The following is a 26,670-nucleotide window of genomic DNA, read 5'->3' as shown; positions in this document are numbered from 1 at the left end:
ATCCACCTAGGTGAACACTTCGTTTGTGAGTCTGGGCACCACCAACCCACGGACCAGGAGTCAATTTAAATTGGTCCTGTCTAGATACTACCCCAGCAATGGTACTCACCGGGCAGCACGGAACGGAAGGCCTCGGACTGGACTGGACGACGAACTTTGGACTTCGGACTTCAGTTACAGGTGGGCCTCCGGATACCTCGGACCTTGGACTCTCGGCTTGGGCTCTGGTCGGGACTCGCCGCGTTCCTCCACCGTCTCGTTCGGATGCTGGACCGCCTCCTCCGTCTCCTCCGTGGGCCTGAGGGATACTTGAGCAGAAATATCTGCCACTGCGCAGAAGAGTTCCGTCACGACTGCAGAGGGTCAGGGGGTCGGCGTGGCTTCACCGACGCGTGGGGAAAGGGCAAGTCCCTATTCGGGCGCCATTATGTGGTAAATAAATAAATAATACCCTATTTTTGACTAGACTTATAGCATAACAGATAGCTCAATAAAATAAGAGTCAAGATTCGAGGTAGTAGGAGTTTCTGCAGGTTTATTACAGCATAAGGACAGGATCAGGACAACCTGCATAGGAACAGAATGACAGGGCCCAGCAGGACAACTGGGGCCCAGCAGGGGAAAAGAGGCCCAGCAGCTGCTGGGGCTAGGTCTGGGATGAGCGCGCTAACATTCAATAACAAAACACAGGCATATATACATAACGCGAACACATAGCATTACATTGCAGTAGGCGTAACAGTGGGTGGAGCAGAAAGGCATGACGCGTAGCAGTCGCGAAAGATAACAGTAAAAAGAGGTGTAACTGGGCGTATACATAGACATGTGGTGCAAACGTAACAGAATATGTCATGAATGGGCGGAAACATAGGAGGGGGCTACCTAAGGAGCCGGGACCTCTAACCTAATGGTGCGCGAAAACTGGCAATGACGTGTTACTAGGAGAAGCTGGGGGCTACGAACTCTGTGTTAGGAGCAGAGACTAGAGTCTGGAGGGTCGGAGCGACATGTACCTAAACCCTATCTGGTATCTAATGTTTAGGGAACATGTTGATATAAACTAGAAGTCATGAGGGGAAAAGCTAACTTGATTCTAAGACTGGACCATGCATTATTCTACATGTAGTGCGTGATGAAGAATACTAAATGACCATTAAATACAGTATTTCTCTAACATGGAGACGAGAAGGCTAGACAATGACGGAAACTATTGATGCAGTTCAGTAGCTTAGGAATGCAGAAGGAGGAGGACTGAACTGATAACTGGAACTATAACATACTTTTGGCAGACTCAGAGGCAGAGCCAAGCTGCACCGGGCACTGCGAGGCAGGAAGTAAGTGAAGGGTCGAGGATACAGGTGGGGGCTGTATTGCTCCTCAGCGAGGCTTTCAGGAGACAGGAGCTGAATCCAGGGTCCGGGCCCTTTTGAGGCCTGGAAACGGGAACTTTATAATGGGATAACGTGCACACTAAGAAACGTGGTAACATTACTTTACATAGGCCTGATATTCGTAGTATTCACGAGGACTGGAGAATGACATACCAGAGGTGGACACAACTGTAATTGCGTCATTAATCGGACATGGGGAATAACATATGCATATTGGTCATGCACACATAACATATGATGGATGAGGCGTAGGGACACAGAACATGGCAAAAGTTACTTTTCCACACTTGTCTCGTGAGGCCTGAAGAACCGCATCCCGGTATCGGAAATGAAACAACCTGGCAATAATGGGCCTCGGAGGAACACCCGGCTTAGCCTTTCCGCCTGGGACACAATGGGCGCCCTCAATCGCAAAGTATTTGCTGAGGCCAGCGGGAGAAAGATAGTTGGTGATCAAGTCCTCCACCAAGAGGTCGACCCCCAGGATCTCGGGATTTTCCGGGACACCAATAAGGCGCACGTTGTTGCGGTGGGCCCTGTTCTCATAGTCCTCGAGACGACGAGCCATCAGATCGTGGGAAGAACGCAGATTGCCGATCTCAGTCTGGGCCTCCGCTACATCCGCGGTGAGACTAGATGTCTTCAAGCCCAGGGATTCGACCCTCTCATTAGTCTTCGCTAGGTCCGCTCTAATCAGCGTAATGTCAACGGCCACCGTGTCGATCTTAGAGACCAGGGCATCGTACTGCTGTCCCATAGAGGCCTGCATGTTGGCAATGGCGGTCATAATGTCCTGCAAGGATGGGTCCGTAGACACCGAAGAGACGGCCTTAGGAGGATCCGAAGCACGGCCCGCAGCACCAGGCGACCCCTTTGCCTGCGAGTAGTGATCCATAATGTTCGTCTGGGTTTGGCCACCACGGAGAGGTGTCTCAGTCTTGCGCTTCTCAAGCGGCGGTCCGGAGGCCATATTGGAAAAGGGACCCAGAAGGGGTCCCCGCGACCTGGTGAAAATGGCCGGTCGTGAAGCGCCCAGGCAGTCAAAAAAGACCAAAGCAGATGATAGTAGGCACAAAAAGGGCCAGGCTGCGGGCAATCCGTCAGGCCAGTACCGAACAGCAGGGGGGACAACAGGCCGAAGATGAATCAAGGCTGAGCCTCCGCCAACAAGAGCCGTGAGCCGAAAACGAAACCGAAAGTTAGGACCCCAGCGTCCAAATTAAATTTTTCAAAGGCCACGGAGATCAGCAAGGATGTATGATCAAAAGCCCGTCTTCGAAATCAGGATGTATTCAGGATATCCGTGAAGGGCAGCGCGGGTCCGGGGAGCTCTGTGCTCACGCGACCATCTTGGATGCCCGCGAAGCTCCTCCTCTGCTTCCATCCTTCTTGAAGTCACCCAAAGGGGATTGACTTGCGTACTAGGCACCCTTCTTTTAAATAATGTGAAAGGTGAAACACCTGTAGAGGAATGAGGGGTGAATCTGTATTCACACACCTTTTTCTTGAGAGCCTCCTCCCAGTTACAACTAGAGACAAGAGCCAATTGCATAGCTTCCTTGAGAACCCTTAATAACCTCTCAACCACACCATTGCATTCTGGATGATATAATGCTGCACGTTTGCGTGTAATCCCCCACTCACTCAATAACTTTTCTACTGCCCCAGAGGTAAATTGTAATCCATTGTCCGTTAAGATGGAACCTGGTAACCCCTCACTTGCAAAAAGATCATCTAGAAAACAAATCACAGATGATGTTTCAACCGAATTAACAATTTTAATCACTGGCCACCTGGAGAACATATCTACAGAAACAACAACAAGGATGTAGCGATCTTGAGACCTGACCTTTACTGGACCCAGGATATCTACTGCAATATCCACCCAAGGACAAGTAGCTTGTTTCCTGACAACCATAGGTTGAGTTCTACACTTGAGGACCTTGTCATTATTGGCACAATGAGAGCAACAACGTACTAGCCTTTCAATCTGGGCATCCATTGCAGGCCACCAATAGGCTTCCCTAAGTCTTTCTTTTGTTTTTGCTATTCCCATATGACTAGAGTGTGCATTCTCTATCAATTTGCCACGTAGAATCGAGGGAACAACAAGTCTACTCTCTCTAAAAAGTAATCCATTAGAAAACAACAATTCCTCTTTCACACACCAGAATCCTCTAACCTGATCATCACATTCATGCTTTTGGCACCACCCATCACGCACAAAACACATGACTTGCTGTAAGACCGGGTAGTCTCTCAAATCCTCCCCAGAGTCTTCACCAGCAAGACAGTCATCATCACAATCCTCAGGAATAGCTGCACCACCAAGTCTAGACAAACAATCTGCAAGGATGTTGTTAGCTCCTGGTAAATAGGAAACATGAAATTCAAAATCTTGCAGTGCAACAACCCATTTCCTTATTGTATGGGAGATGCAATCAATTCCTTTCTTTTCAAATACCTCTTTTAGGGCTAGATGTAGGTAAATTAGATTTACCGATTCTAAAATACCGAATTTTACCGATTCGGTATTTTAGAATCGGTAAATCTAATGTAGGTAATGATTCGGTATTTTTTACCGAATCGGTAAGATTCGGTATTTACCGATTCGGTAAATACCAAATCGGTATGTGCTATTGAATCCTATGAGCCTTGAAGCCCATAGGATTCAATAGCAAATACCGATTCGGTATTTACCGAATCGGTAAAAATACCGAATTGCTAAGGGGGACAGGGTGTCACTTTGACACCCTGTTACACCCCTGTAACTGGCTTTTGCACCATGTGGCACACAGACATGCCCTTAGGGCATGTCTGTGTGCCACATGGCACAGGTGATTTGCATGTACACAAGAAATCGTAATTTACCATGCAATTGTATTGCATGGTAAATACCGAATTCTAAAGGCCCTGTAGCACTGTCAGAAATGCTACCTACATCTCAAATTACATATTGGGTATTTTTACCGAATGGTAAATTTACAGAATCGGTAAAACTTACAGAATCGGTAAATTGACCGATTCTGTAATTTTACCGATTCGGTAAAATTACCGAATATGTCAGTTTTTTGTGCCCCTACATCACCATAACCCTTTACCGGTCGGAAACGGACGAAAATCGGTATTTTCCACCGATTCGGACCGGTAAAGGGCTACCTACATCTGGCCCATTAAGGCTTGTGATCAGAGACCTCCGAAAAGTTTATGCCCCACAAAAACTTAAGTTTACGAACCGGCCAGTATACAGCCAAAGCTTCCTTCTCTACTACAGAGTAGTTGTACTCAGCACCTCTAAACAGCCTGGAAATGAACAATATGGTGTTATTAACCTTTTCACCAGGTTGTGAAAGAACAGCACCTAGCCCCTTGCAACTAGCGTCTGTCATGACGTAAGACTCTTTTGAAGGGTCAAAACTAGATAAATTAGGTGCTTTACTCAAACAATCTTTGATAAGATTAAATTCATCACAACAGGACTTGTCCCAAATAAATTCACGTCCTTTCTCCAGCAGACCTCTCAAGTTTTCTGTTTTCTGTGCAAAACCCAGGGCAAATGTATTATAAAATTCTGCCATTCCTAAAAACGTAATGAGTTCATCTGTGTTCACAGGATAGTTGAGATTGGAGATGGCCTCAACCAAAGATGGTTTTGGCTTGATGCCTGACCCTGAAACTAAATGACCCTTTGAAGCCATTTGGTTGCCTGTATCTGGATTTGGAGGAGCGCGACGTGTTTGCTGCTTCAGCTGAGCTGACCCTTGATACCACTCCCTTCACGACTCGCCGGACCCGCTTCGCGGGTCCCGCAGCGCGTCATCCGTTCTTGGAGGCTGCAGTGGGTTTATTAGGAGGAGTGTGGGGAAAGGCGATCTCACCAGCGGGGCTGCGAGCATAGGCAGGGACTCCAGCGTCCAGGAGCCCCTGCGCGCCCAACCAGCAACACCTGGGCTGCTCTCCCCGCTGGCCACGCCCCCCGCCGACGGAGTGAAAAGCGGGCTTCATTCTTGAGCCCGTGGGACCCTTTGAAGCCATTTGGTTGCCTGTACCTGGATTTGGAGGAGCGCGACGTGTTTGCTGCTTCAGCTGAGCTGACCCTTGATACCACTCCCTTCAAGACTCGCCGGACCCGCTTCGCGGGTCCCGCAGCGCGTCACCCGTTCTTGGAGGCTGCAGTGGGTTTATTAGGAGGAGTGCGGGGAAAGGCGATCTCACCAGCGGGGCTGCGAGCATAGGCAGGGACTCCAGCGTCCAGGAGCCCCTGCGCGCCCAACCAGCAACACCTGGGCTGCTCTCCCCGCTGGCCACGCCCCCCGCCGACGGAGTGAAAAGCGGGCTTCATTCTTGAGCCCGTGAGACCCTTTGAAGCCATTTGGTTGCCTGTACCTGGATTTGGAGGAGCGCGACGTGTTTGCTGCTTCAGCTGAGCTGACCCTTGATACCACTCCCTTCACGACTCGCCGGACCCGCTTCGCGGGTCCCGCAGCGCGTCATCCGTTCTTGGAGGCTGCAGTGGGTTTATTAGGAGGAGTGCGGGGAAAGGCGATCTCACCAGCGGGGCTGCGAGCATAGGCAGGGACTCCAGCGTCCAGGAGCCCCTGCGCGCCCAACCAGCAACACCTGGGCTGCTCTCCCCGCTGGCCACGCCCCCCGCCTATCAGCCCATGAGCACACGGTAGTAGAGTCATAAGGAGCACAGTGCCCCCGCCTCGCGGGAGCGAGCGGGAGCGACCGGGAGAAGCCCGGGACAAGGGCGGGACCGTCTGTGGCCGTCCGTGGTCGGACAAGGTTGGGTTGGGCCCGGTGCCCTGCAAAAAATTTTTTTTTTCTTTTTTTTTTTTTTCTTTCTTTTCTTTTTTCTCCCTACTACCTTTCTTGAACGGTATACAGTTGTATTATTATTATCTACTATCAGAGAGGGGGCCATTGGTATCTATTAGGTAGTATAGTGGACTAAGTTATATTTCATCTTCTTTTTTTTATTCAACCACACTTAGCTCCCAAATATGGTATTAAGATCTGGGAAAGAACGTTTAGTCCACATACAAACCTCTAAGGGTGTTGTTTCTGGTCCCCTCGATGCTTTTATCACCAGAGCAACGGGAATTCTGGAAAAAGAAATCGAAATGGTGGAACATAGACTGTCCCTGGATTTAGTTACTGGAAAGCGCTCTTCAATTGGCGCCCTAGCTCAAGCCAAAAGCCCTGTCTCTCATGCAGCTTTTAATTTTATTTCTACTACAGAGACAGAGGCGATCGTCCATGTAGATGGAGACGGGGTTACTATATCCCCACCCAACGATATCAGGGGGCAGAACTCCTATATTAACCAGACAAGTGATGGGGATGACAGTCAGTACATTGAGGATGACGAATATAGTCTGTCCAATGCATCCCAATCTTATGTTCATACCCCCCCAACTTGTCCAACCTGCCACAAAATAGCCCAAATCCAAACCCAACATCACGGAAAAGAAAACATGTTTCGAGTCCACAGGGGGAAAAGGTCCAAAAGCAGCCCAAAATTGATCATACTAATAGTGTGAGCCTATCTCTTCCCCAGCCCCTTCAAGGTCTCCCAACGGTGTATTGTCCCTCATTGGCTCCCTCTGGGTCATCAAACCCCTGCCCAACCTGCCTTAACAGTGATGATATTCTGTTGGTCAAGATGGAAGCATTATTAAAAACCATACTGCTTCCGGTCCTAGAGAGAACAAGGTTGATGACCGCTAAAATAGATGTATTGGAACTAGCTGTAAACACCAACCTGGGTCTTTTGCAAAAACTAACAATGCCCTCTACTGGGAAGGGGGCCTGTAACCCCACTTTGGGCACAAATCAACTAGCGGGAAAACCCACAGCGATCCCTGCAAGTAAGTCCGTACCCTTAGGGACTCTCTCTGTTAACAGCAAACCCTTACCAGGGGCAAAACCCGCTGTTACCTTGAATACCGCCAGTAGAGCTCCCGTAAAGGATATTCCGAGGGATAAATGTCCTTCAATTTCCAGCAAAGCCCCAGTGAAACATCTCTTGCCGAAAGGCATGTTAAAACAACCTAATAGCACCCCAGTACAATTACCAACAATGGGTAAAGACCAAAATAATCTTCATCCCACTAGGTCCCAGATGATGGATAACCGAAAAATACGCCCCACACCCCGAGTTAATTTACCTCCAGAGGCGTCCCAATACACAATTGTTTTAACTGGGGTGGCCCCTCTAAGAGATGGCACTAAAGAGACCCAAGGGGACCTGCGGAACAAAGTTATATTTTGGTTAAATAAACACCGCCCTCTCCCACCCTCATCCCCTACTGAAATCCTCTATGTAAGGAGAGTTGATTGGGTGGGTAAGGGTTCAAAAGATCTAGAAGGGGACTGTATCCTAATTTCTTTTAAAGACCGCTGGGTGGTGGACCGAATACGACGAAAAGCAAGATTTGCTCGTCTAGGTGACGTTCAGACTCTGGACCTTGCCTATTTCTATCCCCACACTCACATTAACTACCCTATGGGCCCTAACCAGTGGAAAACGAGAGAGGGGAGGCCCCAAGGGCCAATAACAGCTTACCCCCAACAGTACCCCCCGCTCTTTAATCATTTTGAGGTGTTGTCAGACCTAGAATGGATAGATTGACTGTGTTCACCCAGCCCGTTATCTAACCTGATTGATAACCTTGCTATAGAACTAAACTTGGACAACCAGCCTATGTCTCACAAAAAAGCTAGTATATTGGTTCCGCCAGCTGGGGAAAGGGCGCTAATTCCTAAAATCGAAGAAAATGGAGCCAGAAATAAGTCATTAAGCGTTAGATTACCTAACCCCTACCCACCCCCTAATGTAAGTAATAACCTTGTAGAAGCTGACACATTGATATCTAATATTGTGTCCTGGAATGTAGCTGGAGTAAAGACTCGTCTGGACTCTGAGGACTGGTTAGAGTTCATTGATAAATATGATGTCGTGTTACTACAAGAAACCTGGGCTACCGCACCTATACACAAAGCTGGGTTTATTAACTTTTTTAAACCCGCAACAAAGAGTAATAAAGGGCGTGCTTCTGGGGGATTGATTACGTGGGTTAAACAGGCTTGGGGCTATTCAACTACTGAACTGTATGTGGAAAACCCTGATATCCTGGCGATTAGGTTGAGCAAGGAAGGGGGCCAGGACATGCTTATCATTAATATCTATTCTCGAGGCCTTCCTGGTGGCCGATGCCCTCAGTTGGTAGGCGTCTTGGACAATCTTCTGGCTGGTTGGAACAAGGGAACATTTATCCTGTTAGCCGGTGATATAAATTGCACTATCGAGCCGCTTTATTTGACTGAGGATAATTGGGGGTCTGCAGAGGATGCTACATGGAAAATCCCGGAACTAATGTGTAAAAATCCTGTTAAAGCAACGGAGGCTGCCTTGAGTTGGACTGGTTTTTGTCTTACCTGGGGCTTAAGGGCCGCAAATGGTCGCACCCAATCGGACATTGGCGCCAATTTTACATTTGACAATGGTTTGAGAAAAAGCCGCATAGACTATATTTTAAAAAAAATGGAATTCTGGAGCCTGATTGCTGATATGGAAATTGTAATACGCCCAGAAAGTGATCATAATCCTCTGTCTCTGAAACTTAAATTGCATGACCTAACGAGATTGGCGGGACCAGCTCCTAGGGGGCAAGGGGTTGTAACTTTATCAAATGATCGGAGGAGATTGAAATGGTCCTCAATTTCAAGCGATACAACTATCCAGGCCAGTATGGAAAATGTGGTGAAACTTGCACTAAATAAAATGATGACAGAGGTTGCAGGGAGGGGTTTCACTGAATTAGATAAGATTATGGGCATACATGATAAATGTTTTACTGAGCTCAATCAACTTCTCTCGAAACCCTGCAAGAAAGGTATTGGGCACCCGCAAGCCATAAGAGCAAAATGGTATAACAAAGATTGTAGGGAGGCCCATAGCTCACTAATAGAGAAAGTCAAATCTAGAAACATGAGCGCTGTAAAGGCGGCTAGGAAAAGGTACAAAAGAGTACAGTGGGAAGCAAAGAGGGCGTGGGAGGATGATTATTGGGCGGATCTCTTGGATGCCAGCAAGTCCAACAATCAGTCTAAATTTTGGGATATTGTTAAATGTGGTAAGGATGGTGACTTTCGTACTCCATCAAATCATGTATCCCCCGAAGCCTGGATAAACTATTATTCTTCCCAATTTTGCTCAGAATCTAATGACCCTCCGCCCATTTTGAACTCGCTACATGTAATGCCCCCCTGCGATACGACCCTGATCTTTACCGAAACAGAAATGGAGCTAGCCTTAGGCCTAACAAAGAGGGGGAAAGCCCCTGGGTTGGATCAAGTTCCAGCCGATTTGTTCAAGGCCAATACAGCCCTCTGGGTACCTTATTTGACAAACATAGCTAATGCTATAGCGAGGGGTGCCTGTATCCCTAAAACATGGAAGGGGGCTGAGATTCTCCCCATACATAAAAAGGGAGCGATCCAACCCAGGCAACTATCGCCCGATTAGTTTAATGGACTGTTTCCAAAAAGTTTTTGCCCGCATGATCTTGACCAGAGTGCAGGGGTGGATGGATCTTGAAAATATACTGTCCCCAATGCAGGCGGGTTTTAGATCTGGTATAAGTACCATTGATCAGGTGTTACGTTTTTGTATGATCTTTTGGAAGGTTGTCACACTTGGCGGCGGTACTATCTTTGCCGCCTTTATAGATCTGAAGTCAGCCTTCGATCTGGTACCAAGGGGTAAATTATGGCAGGTATTGAGGGATCTGGGTATGCCGGGTGAATTAGTGGAGATGATTATTAGACTACATGACGAAACCTACGCCAGGGTAAGGTGGGGAGCACAAGGTCAATATACGGACTCCTTTCCAGTAACACGAGGAGTTGTTCAGGGGTGCGTTCTCGCTCCCACCCTCTTTTTACTTTTTATTGACCAAGTAGTCAAATTCGTCATGTCCACTCACACCGATGCTCCATCCCTGGCAGGGACTAAATTCCCTATGTTGATCTTTGCCGACGACACCCTACTCCTATCAAAGACCCGGGGAGGCCTACAGCGGGCTTTGAATCGGTTTGAGGAGTTCTGTACAAAAAATGACCTCCAGATAAATGTGGGCAAAACCAAGTTCATGGTTTTATCCCGGAAAAACTTAATACGTAGTAACGTACAAATGAGTGGGGTCAACTTGGAACAAGTTGAAACCATGATGTATCTGGGGGTCACTTTGGATCGTCGTCTGTCTTGGAAAGATCAAATAGCGACCCAGCAGCTAAAACTCGCCCAATTGACTGGATGTCTTCTACGTGAGCAGAAGAAATCCATTACAAAGCGGGTCATTCCTGCCCTGAGAATATATGACACCTAAATAAACACAGCGACACTCTACGGGGCAGAGCTATGGGGGTTTATGGACCTTTCAAGTCTATATAGAATTCAGTGTAGATTTCTTCGGAACCTGGTAGGGCTACCCCAATCCACTCCACTGACTCCCCTCTGCCATGATATGGGTTGCTTGTCAATCACCGACATGGCTAGATTTAGAGTAGTGTCCACATGGAGGCGCATATGGACCTGTGAGGATCTTGCTCTCTTTGCAAAGGAGCTAGCAGAAGTGAAGTCCATGGGGGGTTCTGAGCGAATCCCATGGCTTCGCTCGGTGAAACAGAGTCTATCTGATATGGGCTTAATACACCTGTGGGTGTCCCCAGGTACTAATACATTCCCATCGAAAAAAGAATTTAAGGAACTATTTTGGGCCTCATCCCGTCTTTCCCTGGTACATGCTTCCAGCTCTGGGGGTCTAACGGGGCGTTTTCTAAGTTTTAAGCTGGATCCCGCCCGTGAGACTTATTGGGATTCCATTACCAGACCACTGGACAAAAAACTGTATCACCAATTTCGGGTGGGCTCATTACCACTGAATTCTTTTACATCATCCTGGGGTAAAACCTCTTCTAGCTTTTGTAGCTGGTGTCTTGATCATAAGGAAACCGAGGGTCATCTACTGTTTGCCTGTCCCCAGTATTCTGAACCCCGTTCCAAGTGGTTAAAACCCCTGTTCAAACGACTACCCTGCAGAAAATCCTCGGATGCAATTTGGGCCCTGAAAACAAACACATCTGAAATCACTGTGATATGCTTGGCCAAATTTTTAGGCTGGGCTTGGGCAATCAGAGCCAGAAGGAACCCATCCTCTTTTTAATCATATTTGGAAATGTTTCTGTCTCTATTGTATTTTTAGTTTCAGGTTTATTTATGTCCTGTGAAACTGATAAATGTTTAATAACTTCTTAATTGTGATTTTAGTCCTAGTGTAAATTTAATAATATGTTTAAGTTTGTCCTTACATAACTGTTACATGCAGTGGTGGTTTTTGTTTTGATTTGTTTCATGATTGAATTGTTTCATGAATGTTTTTATTTTTGTCTTTTATGATTTTATTATCGAAATAAAGACATTAAAAACCTAAAACCTGACCAAGATATTCAATCTCCTTGACATCAAATTTGTAGTTATCTAACCTTAGAGTAAGGCCTGACTCTTGTAATTTGGTCAAAACGCCTTTTACTCTTGCATCATGCTCTTGTAAAGTCATACCATGAACAAGAACATCGTCCTGGTAGATCTTAACACCATCAATGCCAGCCAAAATGTTTTCCATCACTCTTAGAAATACTGATGCGGCTGATATCAAATCAAACGGCATTCTGAGAAACTTAAAAGTGCCGAATGGTGTGATAAAAGCCGTTAGATCTTGGCACGAGGGGTGGTGTTTGACCTGATGATAGGCCAATGATAGGTCCAATGTTGAAAAGTGGGTGCCGCCACCCAAAGAGGACAACATTTCAGCAATGTTCGGAAGAGGGTAACGGTCAACAATTACAGCCTTGTTGAGTTCTCTCATGTCAATGCATAAACTTGCCTCTCCGTTGGCCTTTCGGGCCACAACAACCGGAGAGACTCTTCAGTGGCCTCAGTCTCTTGAATCACACCATTTTCTAACAGCTTGTGCAACTCAGCCCTCATCTTGTCTTTGACCAACAATGGTACATTCCTGACTTTGGCCACCTTAGGTATTGAATTATTTTTCAATTTGATCAGGTGTAAATATTTTTTAAGACAACCTAATTTTTTATCAAAAGCCTTGGGAAAGTTAGCAATTCAGGTGCCGCAATCCGAGATAGACCCAACCCCCACATCAGAGGGTAGATCCCTTAAACACACAAAAAGAGCCTCATTGGGGTCAAGATAAACACCAAGATCGCGTTGATGAGACCAACTGATCAGGGAATCCCCTTTCATCGACACATATATTTTCCCTGCAGTGATTCTACCTTTGAAGTCTATCGTGCCCATGAAATAGCCCAGCAGATTTATAATTTGACCACCATAACCTCTTGGTACTATGTCTGGTTTAAACAGCTTTTCTGAATAAGTGCTTCTCATAGAATATTTTAGGCACCAAAGTGATTTTTGCCCTCGAGTCGAATAACATCTCAACATAGTTATCGTTAATTAGAACATTTTCCATGGGCCCATCAATCACTTGGTCATTGACTTGACAGACAAAAAAAATGTCATCATCTTGATCATAAATATCTACTTCCCTTACTTTCTTTTGATCCCTAGTGGATCTGCAACACTTATAAAAGTGCCCTTTTCTTTTAAAAATAGAGCAATTGCAATTGAAGTATTGTGTATTTGTGTTGATATTGATGGGTAAGAGATATATCAATGTGTGTGTTAGTGTTGTGTAATAGAGAGACATATTTTGATATATGCACTGTGTGGTTCTTTTTCGTTTAACCTGCACTACATGATTATATCTTGTAAAGCAAGGTGTTTAACACTCCTTCTGGATAAGCCTTAAGGCTTCTGTCCAAAGCTACTACTTAGAGAGCTTTCTATGGTTGCCTAAGACTACTAAAATCACCATAAGGGATGACTGGATTAGGGCAAGGTGCTTCACTTAAGTGAGCCCCATATATAAGCCCGCCTCCTACAGAGTATGTGTCTGCACAGTGCCGCTTCAACACAGAGTTGGTTCACCATCACTACACAGTGGCTGATGTGTTGGTGACCAACTTTCACTATGTAGCCCCCAAGTGCAACAAACCCACGGTATATGGAGTGTCTCCCATCCATGACAACTGTGAAATGGAGCTTACTGACATTACACATGCTTGGCAGTGGCCGGTATAGGGAGGTGTATGTTGGCGTGTGGAAAAATTATAACCTGACTGTCGCTGTCAAGGCTTTCAAGGAAGACACAATGAAGGTGTAGGAGTTTCTGAAGGCAGCTACTGTCATGAAGGAGATCAAACTCTCCAACTTTAGTGCAACTTCTAAGTGTGTGCTCGTTGGAGCCGCCGTTCTACATTCTGACGAAGTACATGCCATTCGGGAAAACTTCTGGATTACCTGTGTGACTGTAATCGTGAGGGGATGAGCACTATGGTGCTCCTCTACATGGTCACACAGATCTCTTCCACCATGGAGCACCTCGAGAGAAAGAACTTCATCCACAGGGATCTTGCAGCCAGCAACTGCTTGGTTGGAGAGAACCATGCGGTAAAAGTTGCACATTTTTGCTTGAGTAGACTGGTGACCAGAGACACATACAGTGCACATGCTGGAAGTTACCCATCAAGTCGACAGCACCTCAGAGCCTGACTTACAGTTCTTTTTCCATAAAGTCTGATGTCAGGGGGGCTGGCAGTGTGTGAGATGGAGTACCGTGGGGCATGTGAGTTCATTGACGTCCCTGTCCAAATAGGAGATAAAGGAACCTCATACCTTTTCAAAATGATTTAGAATATGGTCTAGGGCTGGGGTATTTTCTACTTACCAAGGAGATCCTAAAGTTTACACAGCCAGAGGTTAGACAGCCAGGATCCGTATTCTGGGATAGTGTTGAACCCCTAAAGCGATGTGATGAGCTGCTAGGCAGTGCATAGGACTGATCTCTATGGCTATTTCTCTGTGATCTTGGGGGATATGTCTGTTTGGTTGGGAGGCTGAGGATAATGTAAATTGGGAACTGCAGTATATCAATACTAACGACTGTGTTTCTCCATCATTGTATCTTTCATATATTCACATGCCTGAATCATTCCTCATCATCAGTCTAGGAATCCCCGGTAATGTTAAATAGCAGTAAACCTTGTTAAAATGGCCATAGGCCTCAACAACTGTGTTTGCTTAGAAGTACATCCACCTCATTTGAAACAATCTGACTTCAGCAATTAATGCGAAAGTGCCAGCCGTTCTACTACTCCTAGAGGCCACCATAGGTCAGATTTCTACCTCACTTTGTGTGTGAGGGAGTCCCCAAGATAAGCTCTTCTCTAGCTCCATCCCTCTGTCTATCGGAGTCTTCTTTTATATAATGTTGATGTATATTTTAATTTATGCTTCATGTAACCCGGGCGCTTGCTGCTATTGTGCCTAAATATACCATTGTATACTGTTTGCCCCTTTTACCATTACTATATTTTTTTAGCTATTCTTGTTGCACCTTATGTTATTCTTGTTGTGCTTACTCTGTAAAGCGCTCTGATACCTTTGGGTCTAGTTCTCGCTATATAAAACTCACAAATCAATAAATAAATGAGGGGCAGGGTCAAGACTGATTTGAATATGGCTGGGTCTAAACTGGGGTGTCATGATGAGCAAAACAAGAAATTATTTAACCCAGATCTCTTGACTGGGGGGATGAATGTTTGATTTGTATTGCATTCTGTCCATCATTTCTGTGTCTTTTGTTTTCTTGCCTTAAGTGCGACGGATATGCCCAGATCTGGGTCTAACTATCGCTGTGCCACTGGATTCAAGCTGGCCTGGCTGATGAGGGGTAATACCCTGTAACTGATCCCAAGCTGCTTGTTTCTGGTCCAGGGTGGACATGGCCTTGGTGGTTTGGGCTGGACAGTTCTCATGAGGAGTAGGGTCAAGACTGATTTGCATATGGCTGGGTCTAAACTGGGGTAGCATGGTGAGCAAAAAAACAATGGATTGAACCCAGATCTCTTGACTGGGGATGAGTGTTTGATTTGTTCTGAATTCCATTAATCATTTTTGTATCTTTTGCTTTCTCCCACTAAGTGTGCCGGGTATGCCCAGATGTGGATCCCGGGCTCACTGTGCCACTCTATTCAAGCAAGCTTGGCTGATATGGGGTGATACCACAATGCTGGTCCTATGATGCATGTTTCTGGTCCAGGTAGGACCTGGTTTGGCAATTCGAGCTGGACTGCTCCCATGAGGAGCAGGGTCAAGACTGATTTCCATATGGCAAGATCTAAACTGGGGTGGCATGATGAGCAAAATGACAATGGATTTAACCCAGATCTCTTGACTCGGGTGAATTTTTGATTTGTTCGGTATTCTGTCTATCATTTGTGTGTCTTTTGCTTTCTCGCCCTAAGTGCGATGGGCATGCCCAGACGTGGGTCTGTGCTCACTGTGCCACTGGATTCAAGCTAGCCTGGCTGTGGAGGAGTGATACCCCAAAAATGATCCCAGGATGCTTGTTTCTGGTCCAGGGAGGACCTGGCTTTGCAGTTCGGGCTGGACTTTTCCCATGAGGAGCAGGGTCACGACTGATTTGTCTATGGCTGCGTGTAAACTAAGGTAGCATGTTGAGCAAAAAAACAATTGATTTAACCCAGAGCTCTTGACTCGCGATGAATGTTTGATTTGGTCGACATTCCGACCATCATTTGTGTGTCTTTTGCTATCTGTGAATAAAAGTATAACAGGCATTCCCCTACAACTTGATCTTTTGATTGTTTTACTTGTAGAAAAAGACCATAACATCTCACAATGCTGATGGGAACCTTTTGGCGCTTATGCTTTTAGATGCAATGTTGTCAAAAGCACATTACTGGAAATCTAATACAGCACCAGCAGTTAGTATATGGTGTGATAAGTTGTAGACCATTTACATCATTGAGAAACTAACAGCAACTGTGTATAATACTTCCCCAAAATGTGATAATATGTCCCACATTTGTAGATCACTTGAGGTAACATTCACCCATGAAGGGTCAGCCTTTTTAATGCCCGCTCAATAAATAGATCCAGACTAGCACAAACTAGCAGGTGACCTTGTAAATATGCTGCGGCACATTGCGCCTCCAGAACGTCAAAAAAGTGATGTTCCGACATTGCAAACGTGCCAAACGAGGCTTCATAAATGAAGCCCCAAGAGGTTTATTCTTCAGTAACTTGAAATGTATGTTTGTGAGACAAAGCGAGAGTGTATGTGTGTATGTGTGCATGCACGTGAGTGTGTGTGCGTGTATAGCAGGTTTTAGGGTTCAGGAATAGGTTGAGAGTTTTTAGGAGTTGTGGGCTACGCTTAAATATTTATACATTTTAAAATAAAAACTTCCACTGCTGCTCTGTAGACTGGCTTCATGACAGATCAATCACAGCTGTCTGTTCATAGCCAAGTAAGAGAAAGGGCTCTTGGTCAACCTTTCAAAGCGAAAGTAATCTTCTTCGAGGAGGAATAAGTAGAAGTATTAAACCAATATTGTCATTTTGCATGTAAGAAAATTGACTCATTTGGCCAGACAGTGGGTGTTCTCATTTGGGGATGAGGCAAATTTTATATTGCCATGGAGATTTATTACTGCCAAAGTAATGGGAATGGAACAATCCAAAGCATTATGCGGGTAGCTGACAGTTTCTCCACAGGGAAATTATTTCATCATACAGAAGAAATGAAAAATCTTTTTTTTGCAAAGTACAGAAACAAGAAACACAGGGAGGCGCATACTGCACCCTTCTGCCCAGGTCTACTCCCTCCCATGAGGTATTAGGCATGTAATGAATGAGGGTCAGTCATTCCCTTTCTTTGTTCGCTCGAGGTCGTCGTTCTCAGTAAAGGAGATACCAGGTTGGCTGCACGAAGTACTTACCTTCTGTACTACTAAGTCTGGACAGTGAACTCCGCTCCGCTTGCTGAGTTTTCATAGTTTTCTGCACTCTGCGTTATAGGGAGCTCGCGGTGTTCTGAAAAACTCCGCTCCGTGCAGTGGAGCAGAGTTTTTTTCCTTGCTCACGCTCGTTAACATCAAGTTGACGAGCGCGAGCAAGGGGAATCAACCTCCTGGCAAGACTTTTCCTCATTCGTGCTCATCAGTGTCAAATTGGCGAGCGCGAGCAAGAGAAATGAACCTCCTGGTGAGATTTCTCAACACGGGCAGTCGAATTTCTCAATGCGAGTGGTCGCCTATGCTCGTGTTGAGAAAGCAGCCGCTCAAGTAGAAAATCTACTCGAGGGGCAGAAAGGAAGCTTTGCCCGCTTGCACAGTGCATGGTGCCATTCGCTATAATTTCACATCGCGGACAAATACCCGGCGCTGAAAATTACTGCGAATGTTATATTTTTTTAACTCACTCATCTGCTTGTGGAGCACCGCGTAGCGTGTCGGAGTATTTTTGGCACTTCGCGGAGTTCCGCATAGTGGAACTCTGCAAACTCCATCAGGCTTACTTAGTACTCTCTCTAGCTGCCTAGAGATAGGATGACTTGAGATCCCAATACGATCAAGGCTCTATTTGACATCTGTAGATGAAAAAAATGTTGCAGCACTTCTCTCGGATGTGTATCACTAAACTTGGAGTTATCACTTAGCAGCATATTTATAATTACAAAATAACTGTGAATCCTTGATTTGAATGCCAGGACATTGACATTTCTTACTACTACATCTAAGACTGTGGCAGGAACTTTAAACAACAGATCTGTGGGCAAAAGAAATGTATTTAGTTCTTCATTCCGGAAAGTTCCATTGCTAAAGGTAATTCTTAATTACTCTCCCCGTTATATGTAGGTATCACGAAATGAGAAAGGGTGGAGGAACTGGTTTGATAACGAAGCACCTGAGGAAGCAGTTATTCCTGATGGATATAATAACTCGTTGGATACATTCCGTAGACTTCTGCTAGTCAGGTAAGGATTGTTGGGACAGTGTTTCAGGCTAATTTGTGCATTCAGTGCTTGTACAGGTGAATCCATTATGGGGCGTATAGGGGATAGCGTTCTCCATTTGTACATGAGAGTAAATATTGCGGGCCTCCTTTATGAGGTTTTGGCACAGGTCAGCGCTGCAAGGAATCTTGCTGCGCTGGCCTGTGGTAAAAGAAAAGGGCAGGCATTTGCCATATCTATGAGATTCAGCACATTCCTGTCCTTTTCCCCTTCAATGGTGATACCATGCGCCAATGCAGGCACTCTTGCGCCATGGTGCAAGGGGGCCTGCGTTGTGGGGGTGATTGATTTTGTGCAGGAAGTGATACCTTCCTGCACAAAAACAATCACAAGAGGTGTTTTCCTCTTTCTCCAGTATTAGGGGTGTCTTTCATAGATTCACATGCTTGAATATTCCCCGTCGTCAAAGTGGGAGTGATGAGTTCAGGCCTCAGCAAGGCCCAAAGGTACTGAAAGGGTTCGCCCTTCTGTGTACAAAGTCCTTAGACTTACAAATGAAGTTGGCAAGGAAACTGGAAATACAAAAACATAGTTTAATAAACCTTTAAAGGTGGTGATACAACCTCCACAACACTTCTACAGTATTGTACAGAGTAGCACACTGAATACAAGCCCATGGCCCCTTTTATACACAGTGGAAGGGGTTCAGCTTACAGCTTAGACAGAGGTTACAACCACGTAAGGACATTTCCAAATATATCAGTGGGTGGAGCTAACAGTATTTCTAGAACATGGGAGGGCTATGCTAATAAGGAACAACTGTTACTTCTGCTGAGCATGCGCTACACTCTCAAGAAGGACTACTAATAACTGTTGCTAGGTAGAATCCACAGTGTAACTGGCAGAGAGGTAGGACAATCAGAACATTGAGCACATGGCAATGTAGGGCATGAAAATGGCGGACTCGAAATACAAAATGGAATCCCTATACTAGATATTTGGACTGATGCATTATGGCTTCAGCTAATGCTTAATAATACCGTTGTTTTATTTACAACAGACGACCCTTTCAGCGTTAGCTGAAGCCATTCCATTTCATAGGGTAGTCATCATACTCATCTTGAATGTCAATGCTCATAATGTTAGAAATCTCTTTAGTTAGACTCTTTTGATAAGCAGCTTCGGAAACAGCTTTCTTATTGGGTATACAAGAGGTAATGCAAAGAGAACATATCATAGGACCACAGTGAATACACATACAGCAAGTAAAAAGAATTACTACTATTATACAAAGGCCAGTGAGGATCTTCCAACCCCATGTAGTAACTAAGGTCCAAAACCAACTAGAGAAGGTCCATGTACCATTATCTACATGTATGTCAGCAGCTATTTTATGCAGTTTATTTATGGCATTATAAACAGAAGGCGAGTTGTCTGGGATGAAGACACAACAGCTACTTCCAATAAGTCTACAAGCTCCTCCTTTTTCTGCTAATATGACATCTAACACCATTCTGTTTTGCAGGGCAACAATTCTAGTAATTTGTAACTCTTCAGTTACGTTTCCTAGTGCTGCAGCAGTTTGGTTGGTCACTGCCTCTACAACTCTAGTTAATCTTCTTATCTTTCTACTGTTTAGGGCAGCTCCAACAAAAAAGAATAACCCTAGGTTAAAATCTACATATTGCTGCAAACTAGTGTCGGTCTGGTCCACATCATCGATAGATAAAGTACGTTTGTATCTATTCACAGTGGCATTATTCAACAATTTCAAATCTTTATGATAAGTGGCAGGTGCTAAAAACACTGGTGGTAATAAAAACGATACATAGCATACTCCTGACCAGCCAGCTGGTAATCGATAATATCCTCTATTACCGCATACAAAATATGTATTATGGGATGCTAAAAATGTGCTATTATTCAGACCATCTATATTTAAGACTTTAATACAATCACTAACACCTACAGGGATGTACCCAACACTTTGTACGCATAAGTCCGCTTGTGCTTGTGCAACTGAGATCACAAATTTTTCACTTTCGACAGTGTCTCTAGTGTTCGTAAAAATGTAGGGAGTAGACTCATTGTCTGGACGATATTCTTCCCACTCCCATATAGTTCCATTGGCTTGTGGATAGCCTTCTTTATTCTGGTGACATTCCTTGTTTAGTCTAAAAAGTAATCTTCCAACAGCAGGCTTTCTTGTGGCAAATAGAAGAGTATACCAGGCACGACAAGAACCATTATGAGAGAAAGGGAGAGGTATAAACGGTGTTCCCCCCTTCTTCTGGTGCGCTGGCATCATACCACATATCCAGCAATTTGTTTCATTTGTAGCAGTGTGGGTATGATGTAGCATCTGAATGAAGGTGTTATTTACAAAGGACAAGCGGTGTTTTGATTCCTGATAGGGGAGCGTATAAAAGAAATGCTCCTCTGGCACCGGTGTAGAAACCACATATAGATCACGGGCAGGAATTACATCCTCAACAAACCACGTGATAATGGCAACAACTGCCACACTAGCAATAAATCCAAAGGCGCAGATCACTTTCTTTCTCTCCATGTTGAACAAATGTCTCGCAAATCTTCCTGAAACTAAAAAAAGGCTGTCAGAACTCTTCCCCCAAGGCGCCTGTTGTTTTCTTCACCAACGGGCCAAGACGGGTGTCACTACTCTAATGCAATGCTGATCCCCCCCCCTTGCCTCATCGGCTCTCCGTTGCACCAACCGAGAGGCCGTTCTGACAGCAGTCTAAACAGCAGCAAACTTCTTCCTGGGTCGAAGGTTGTATTTTCTTACTCCAGAAGTCGTCGGGTCCGGGAAGAACTCCTCTTGCTCATCAGGTACCACAGCAGGGCCTTTCTCTGTAGTCAGGATTTCTCGATGGTCAGTCAACACGGCAGGCTCCACCAATCCGGGTTGCACTCTGCGACAATGAAGGGAGTGAATCCAGTTCTTCCGGTTGGTCACTCGGACGGCCGTTCTTGTTGCGAGCAGAACCTGCTCGGGACCGCACCATCGGGGCTCCAGGCCACTCGTCCTCTCGAACGCCTTGATGAGGACGAAGTCACCGGGTCGGAGACTATGACCCTCACCTGTGGACCGGCCAGGGAGTGCTTCTCGAACCTGTTGATGAATAGAAACCAAGTTATCAGTTAATTGTGCCAGATAGTCATTCATCAATACACAAGGTACATCATATACGGAACTTGGTTTGGGCACTCCCCAAATATTCATGGGACGACCAAACACCACTTCATACGGTGTAAGGCCGGTTCGGGAGTGTGGTACTGATCTTATTGACAACAATGCCAAGGGCAAAGCGTCGGGCCAAGTCAGAGAAGTGGAAGCCTGGATCTTTGCTAGTTTAAGCTTCAGTGTTCCATTGTAGCGTTCCACCAAGCCAGCCGACTGTGGATGGAACACTGCATGAAACTTCTGTTTTATCCCCAGACCTCTCAGAACGTACTTGATAACGTCTGCTATAAAATGAGGCCCGTTATCACTCCATAATAGTCTACAAACACCATACCTAGGGAAGAACTCCTTCAGTAGCACCTTTGCTGTAGTCATTGCAGTATTGTCCTTAGTAGGGTAGGCTTCAATCCATTTACTGAAAGCACACACCACCACCAAGACGTACTTTAGATTATTACAGCGTTCAAGTTGGATATAGTCCATTTGCAGGACTTCAAAAGGTGCAGTAGGTATTTCAAATCCTCCTGCTGGAGTCCGTGTTCCTTTCCCTGGGTTGTATTTAAGACAGATCATACAGGTCTGTACCACTCTCTTGGCCGTGCTAGCAATCTCTGGATGCTCCCAAACTTGCGCAAGCAATTTCACAATCGCTGAAGCTCCAACATGTGCTAGCCCATGTGCCATTTGAACCATAGGTTGGACAAAAGCTGTGGGCAACTTCCACCTATCCATTTGTTTGTTGCGCCAACAACCTTCATCATCCAGTTCTCCATTTTCAGACCATTGCTCTCGTTCTTTATCAGAAGCAACTCTCTGTATTTCCCTCACTTCTTTCCTAGCATCATGCCATCGTTTAACGTAGCACATCTCCTCAATGTGATATGGGGAGCCAGCAACGTTAGTTCATATCCGGTCAGACGTGCACTTGTTAAATGCTGCGTCTTTGTTTGATTCAAAAGGGCATCAACAGCATGGGGAACCAACACTAACAGCTTGTGAGATAACACTATTCCCTCACTCTGACGTATTGACACAGCTGTCGCTGCGACCGAACGAAAACACCCCGGCAATGCCCGAGCGACAGGATCGAGCAATGCCGAGAAATATGCACACGGACGCTGCCTGTCCCCGTGCATCTGTACTAACACAGATGACGCACATCCATCTCTCTCATGTACATATAATGTGAAAAGTTTCGTGTAATCAGGAGTACCTAACACTGGTGCTGAACAAAGGGCCTGACGTAACTGTTGGAAAGCGTTTTCACATTCATCTGTCCAAGGAAGGGGAATTGGAGTGTCTTTTGTCAATAGCGCTAACAGTGGTTTGACTATATGTGAAAACCCCAGTATCCACTGCCTACAAAAGGCCGTAAGACCCAAAAATGCTCGAACATCTTTCTGTGTAGAAGGTGTTGGTGTGTTCAGGATGGCTTGGATACGATCTGATGTAAGTGCACGCCCCTCCTTAGACAAAAGGTGGCCTAGGTAGGTCACCTTAGGTCTACAGAATTGCAATTTCTTCTTAGATACCTTATGATTGTGAGAAGCCAAAAAGGAAAGCAAGGACAACGTACACGTCTCACATTGCTCAGGGGTGTCAGCAGCCAACAAAATATCGTCGACATATTGAATAAGCACTACCCCCTCAAGCAAGACAAAGGAATCCAACTGTCTTTTCAATGCCTGACTGTAGATACTAGGGCTCTCAGTATAGCCCTGTGGAATTCTACAAAATCTATACGATCGATTATTCAAAGTGAAGCCGAAAAGGTAACGGCTATCAGGGTGAATAGGGATCGAAAAGAAGGCATTCTTCAGGTCGACAACCGAGAACGTTGTCGCTGTTGGTGGGACCAATGTAAGAAGTGTCGTAATGTCAGAAACAACAGGGTATTGGGGCACCACTATCTTGTTCACCTCCCTCAAATCAATAATAAATCGATATACCCTAGTATCGGTGTCTTTCTTCAAGATTGGTAAAATAGGACTGTTACAAACATTGTATGGGACTTCTTCCACCACCCCCACTCGAATGAGATCCTGCACAATCTCTATGAGCGCCTCCTCACCCTCCTGTGAAATCCTATATTGAGGCAGGCGTGGCAACACAGCTCCCTCCTTTACACTAATGCGAACCGGAGGAATGACCATCTGTCCCACATCAGTGTCTGAAGTAGCCCACAACGTGTGAGGTAAAGAGGCTAATGCAGCACTTTCAGCGACCATACACACTCTCTCTTTTGCAGGGTAATTGTCATTTAAAATCACGCGTACTCCTTCAGGGGAGCAGCGGATTGTGGCTCTAAAATGTTTCAGCATGTCTAGACACACAATGTTGTCAGGCGTGTTTGAGGAAAGCAAGAATGGACATGGTGCTGTAAATTTGTCGACATGAAATGCAAGGGGTTGGGATAATGGGCTAAGAGAAGGTGTTCCATCGAACCCTACAGATGTGATCGTTAAGCCAGACAGGGGAGCCCTCGGAACCAATTGTTTAGACAAAGCGCTACGAGTAGCCCCTGTATCAACCAGAAACTGATCAGTAGAACCCAAAACATGTGCTGTAACATAAGGACCCCTCTGATCTACTGGCACTTCAACTGATTCCTCCCCCCATCCTACGCAATCCTATGCATATTGGGAATCATGACTTTCGGGGTGCACATAGTCAGACATCTGATACTGATTTCGTCTATCAAAGGTATTAGACCCTCCTTGTTGTTGCTCCCTAGATTCGAATCTAGCCCTGTCATTTAGGTTACCTCGTGGTCCAGAGAAACCCCCACGATTTCTCCCAAAACCTCTACCCCGTCCCATAGCCCTGTGCTCTCGCGCTAAAGGACACTCATTGGCCCAGTGGCCTCGTTGTTTACAATATGCACATTGATCTTTAGCCAAGTCTGTGCGGTTATATGTAGAATCATAAAAACCCCGACCACCTCTATTATTTCCTCTCTGGGGTGGTCCATACACTTGTGCTAACATAACTTTTGTTTTTAAATCCTTAGATTTCTTATCTTCATTACTTTTTGCTTCTAATTCCTGACGCTCGTAATACTGAGCCATTGTCAGGAGGGATGCCGGAGTCGAAGTCGTCCAGGAGCTTTCACTCGCTTTCAACCGAGCTGCTACTCCCGGTAATAAATTCGAAACATATTTGTCTACAAACAGATGTCGACCCGTGTCATCCGTCAGAGACTGACCACTGAAATCGTGAAAAGTTTCTTCAAATCGCGTAAAAAAGTCAGAAACTGATTCATCTGTCTTTTGCTTGCAAGATGCTAACATAGTCCAGTCAATCTTTTTAGGGGGGATAATCGTCTTCAATTTAATCAAAATGGCAGCAGGGAGGTCTAGAATGAGCTGGGGTGGTTTCTGCGCAGGTTTCCTAGCTCTGTCCTCCTCCTCAATGTCTTCCCATTTAGCTTTAAACGTCACTAAATCATCAATTTTCCGTACTGATCTCCACATGTCAGGGGGTAATATAAGACCAAAGAATAAATCAATGTCAGCTAATGTCATAGTACAAGAATTCAAAGCCCCCTCAACTTCCTCATAAAAGGCAGCAGGATTTTTCCGTGGGTCAGGTAACGCTTTCTTTAAGGCCATAACATCCGCTCTATTCCAAGGAGTATATACCCAATTATAGATAAAATACCCTCGGGCATCAGCTGAATCTTTATCTGAACTAGTACCCGCTCCTTTAGGAGGAAATAACAAAGGCGCTGCCTCTCGCATAGGTTTAACATGCACAATATCGACCTTATCTGAAGAAAAGATAGGTGATTGTTTCCCGTCGCCACTCAAACCCGTCTCTTTGTCGTCCACCGTCTTTTGTCGCTTTTCTTCTCGTAACCGAGACGCCTCATCCCGCAATACGAATAACCGTCGAACTGCATCAGCTGCCTGGGAAGGAGAAAAGAGACCTTTACGCAATTCTTTCTTATCTTGTATTATGTCATCAGGTTCAAGAACAGGAGAATATTTTCGAAAAGCCCCGACTACTTCATCAGAAAAGGTTTCAAGAAAATAAATTTTTTCCCTGTCCGGCCATTTTTCAAGAGACAATAATATTTCAGCAAGAGGAATTGTACCCTTAAGAATACGATAAGAAATTTGTCGGAGCTCCGCCATACGATCAGATGTTAACTTAGACCGCGTGTCTACCTTATCTTTAAATGATCCAGAATCCTCATCTTCCCCTTTCGGAGCAGACGGGCCAGCATACGGAGGCGGAGAACGATCTAGTAATGAAAAATCATCATCAGAATTATTAAGGACAGGATAAAGAGGCCGTCTAATAGGATATTGGCCAGATATCTGCAATCTACGTTCCTTTTCCCGTTTTTCTTCCGCTTCTTTTTGTTCACGTTGTCTCATTTCTTGCGCCTTCTCACGCACATTCTTCCTCTGCTCTTTCTCAATCAGCGCATGTTCACGTTTCTCACGCTCACGTACTTCTTTCACCCACATTTGCACACTCTCAAACATGTCTTGTCTCGCTCGGCGCTTACACAGGCACTGTTCCACATACTCAATTTTGCGCACATCAAACGAACCATACAAAGGCCATCTCAACTCAGGATCCTTCTTGGTATACTTCCTCCACAATGTGCTGTACATTATAGGGGAAAGACCAAACTTAATATACATGTCCCTATTCGGCGTCCCTTCTGGGGGAGCCGGCTGCGATTCTTCAAGACTTAACCGGTTTCCACAGCAGCACCACTTACGTAGTGCGCTAAAAACAGGCGTGCTAGAAATAGTGCGAAATACGCAATATTTATACAGAAAAATGGCACTTAATCGTTGCGCCGCTCACAACCATATGTTGGAGAAAAATCTCCACATTGCCTGCCTATATGTGTTGCAACGCATATATACCCATATTCATAATCATAATATGATCGATCATCCAAACATATCCATATCCATATCCATATCCATAAGCCACAGCAAGCGTATCCTAAAACTGCCTTGATAATCACTGGCTACCATAAACACTCACAGTAATTACCATACAATGGTCCTTACCAAGCACGAGCGTCCAGATTCCACTTGCCAAGTTCCACAATTTGCTCAAACAGCTTATCCACGGC

The 26,670-nt window shown here is 45.4% G+C and overlaps 1 protein-coding gene across 7 annotated transcripts in view; it reads left to right on the top strand.

Moving 5' to 3' along the window:
- Positions 1–26,670, top strand: part of DNAH8 (dynein axonemal heavy chain 8) — a 10,041,960-nt gene that overhangs the window by 8,743,023 nt on the left and 1,272,267 nt on the right. For all 7 annotated transcript variants that reach the window (XM_078647354.1, XM_078647353.1, XM_078647356.1 and 4 more), the window contains one exon: positions 18,267–18,385. In XM_078647354.1, the coding sequence (XP_078503480.1) occupies positions 18,267–18,385 (119 nt within the window). The remainder of the gene's footprint in view (positions 1–18,266; positions 18,386–26,670) is intronic.

Source organism: Lissotriton helveticus, chromosome 6 (genome assembly GCF_964261635.1).
Source record: "Lissotriton helveticus chromosome 6, aLisHel1.1, whole genome shotgun sequence".
NCBI lineage: Eukaryota > Metazoa > Chordata > Amphibia > Caudata > Salamandridae > Lissotriton > Lissotriton helveticus.
This window is presented reverse-complemented; position numbering and strand designations above follow the sequence as displayed.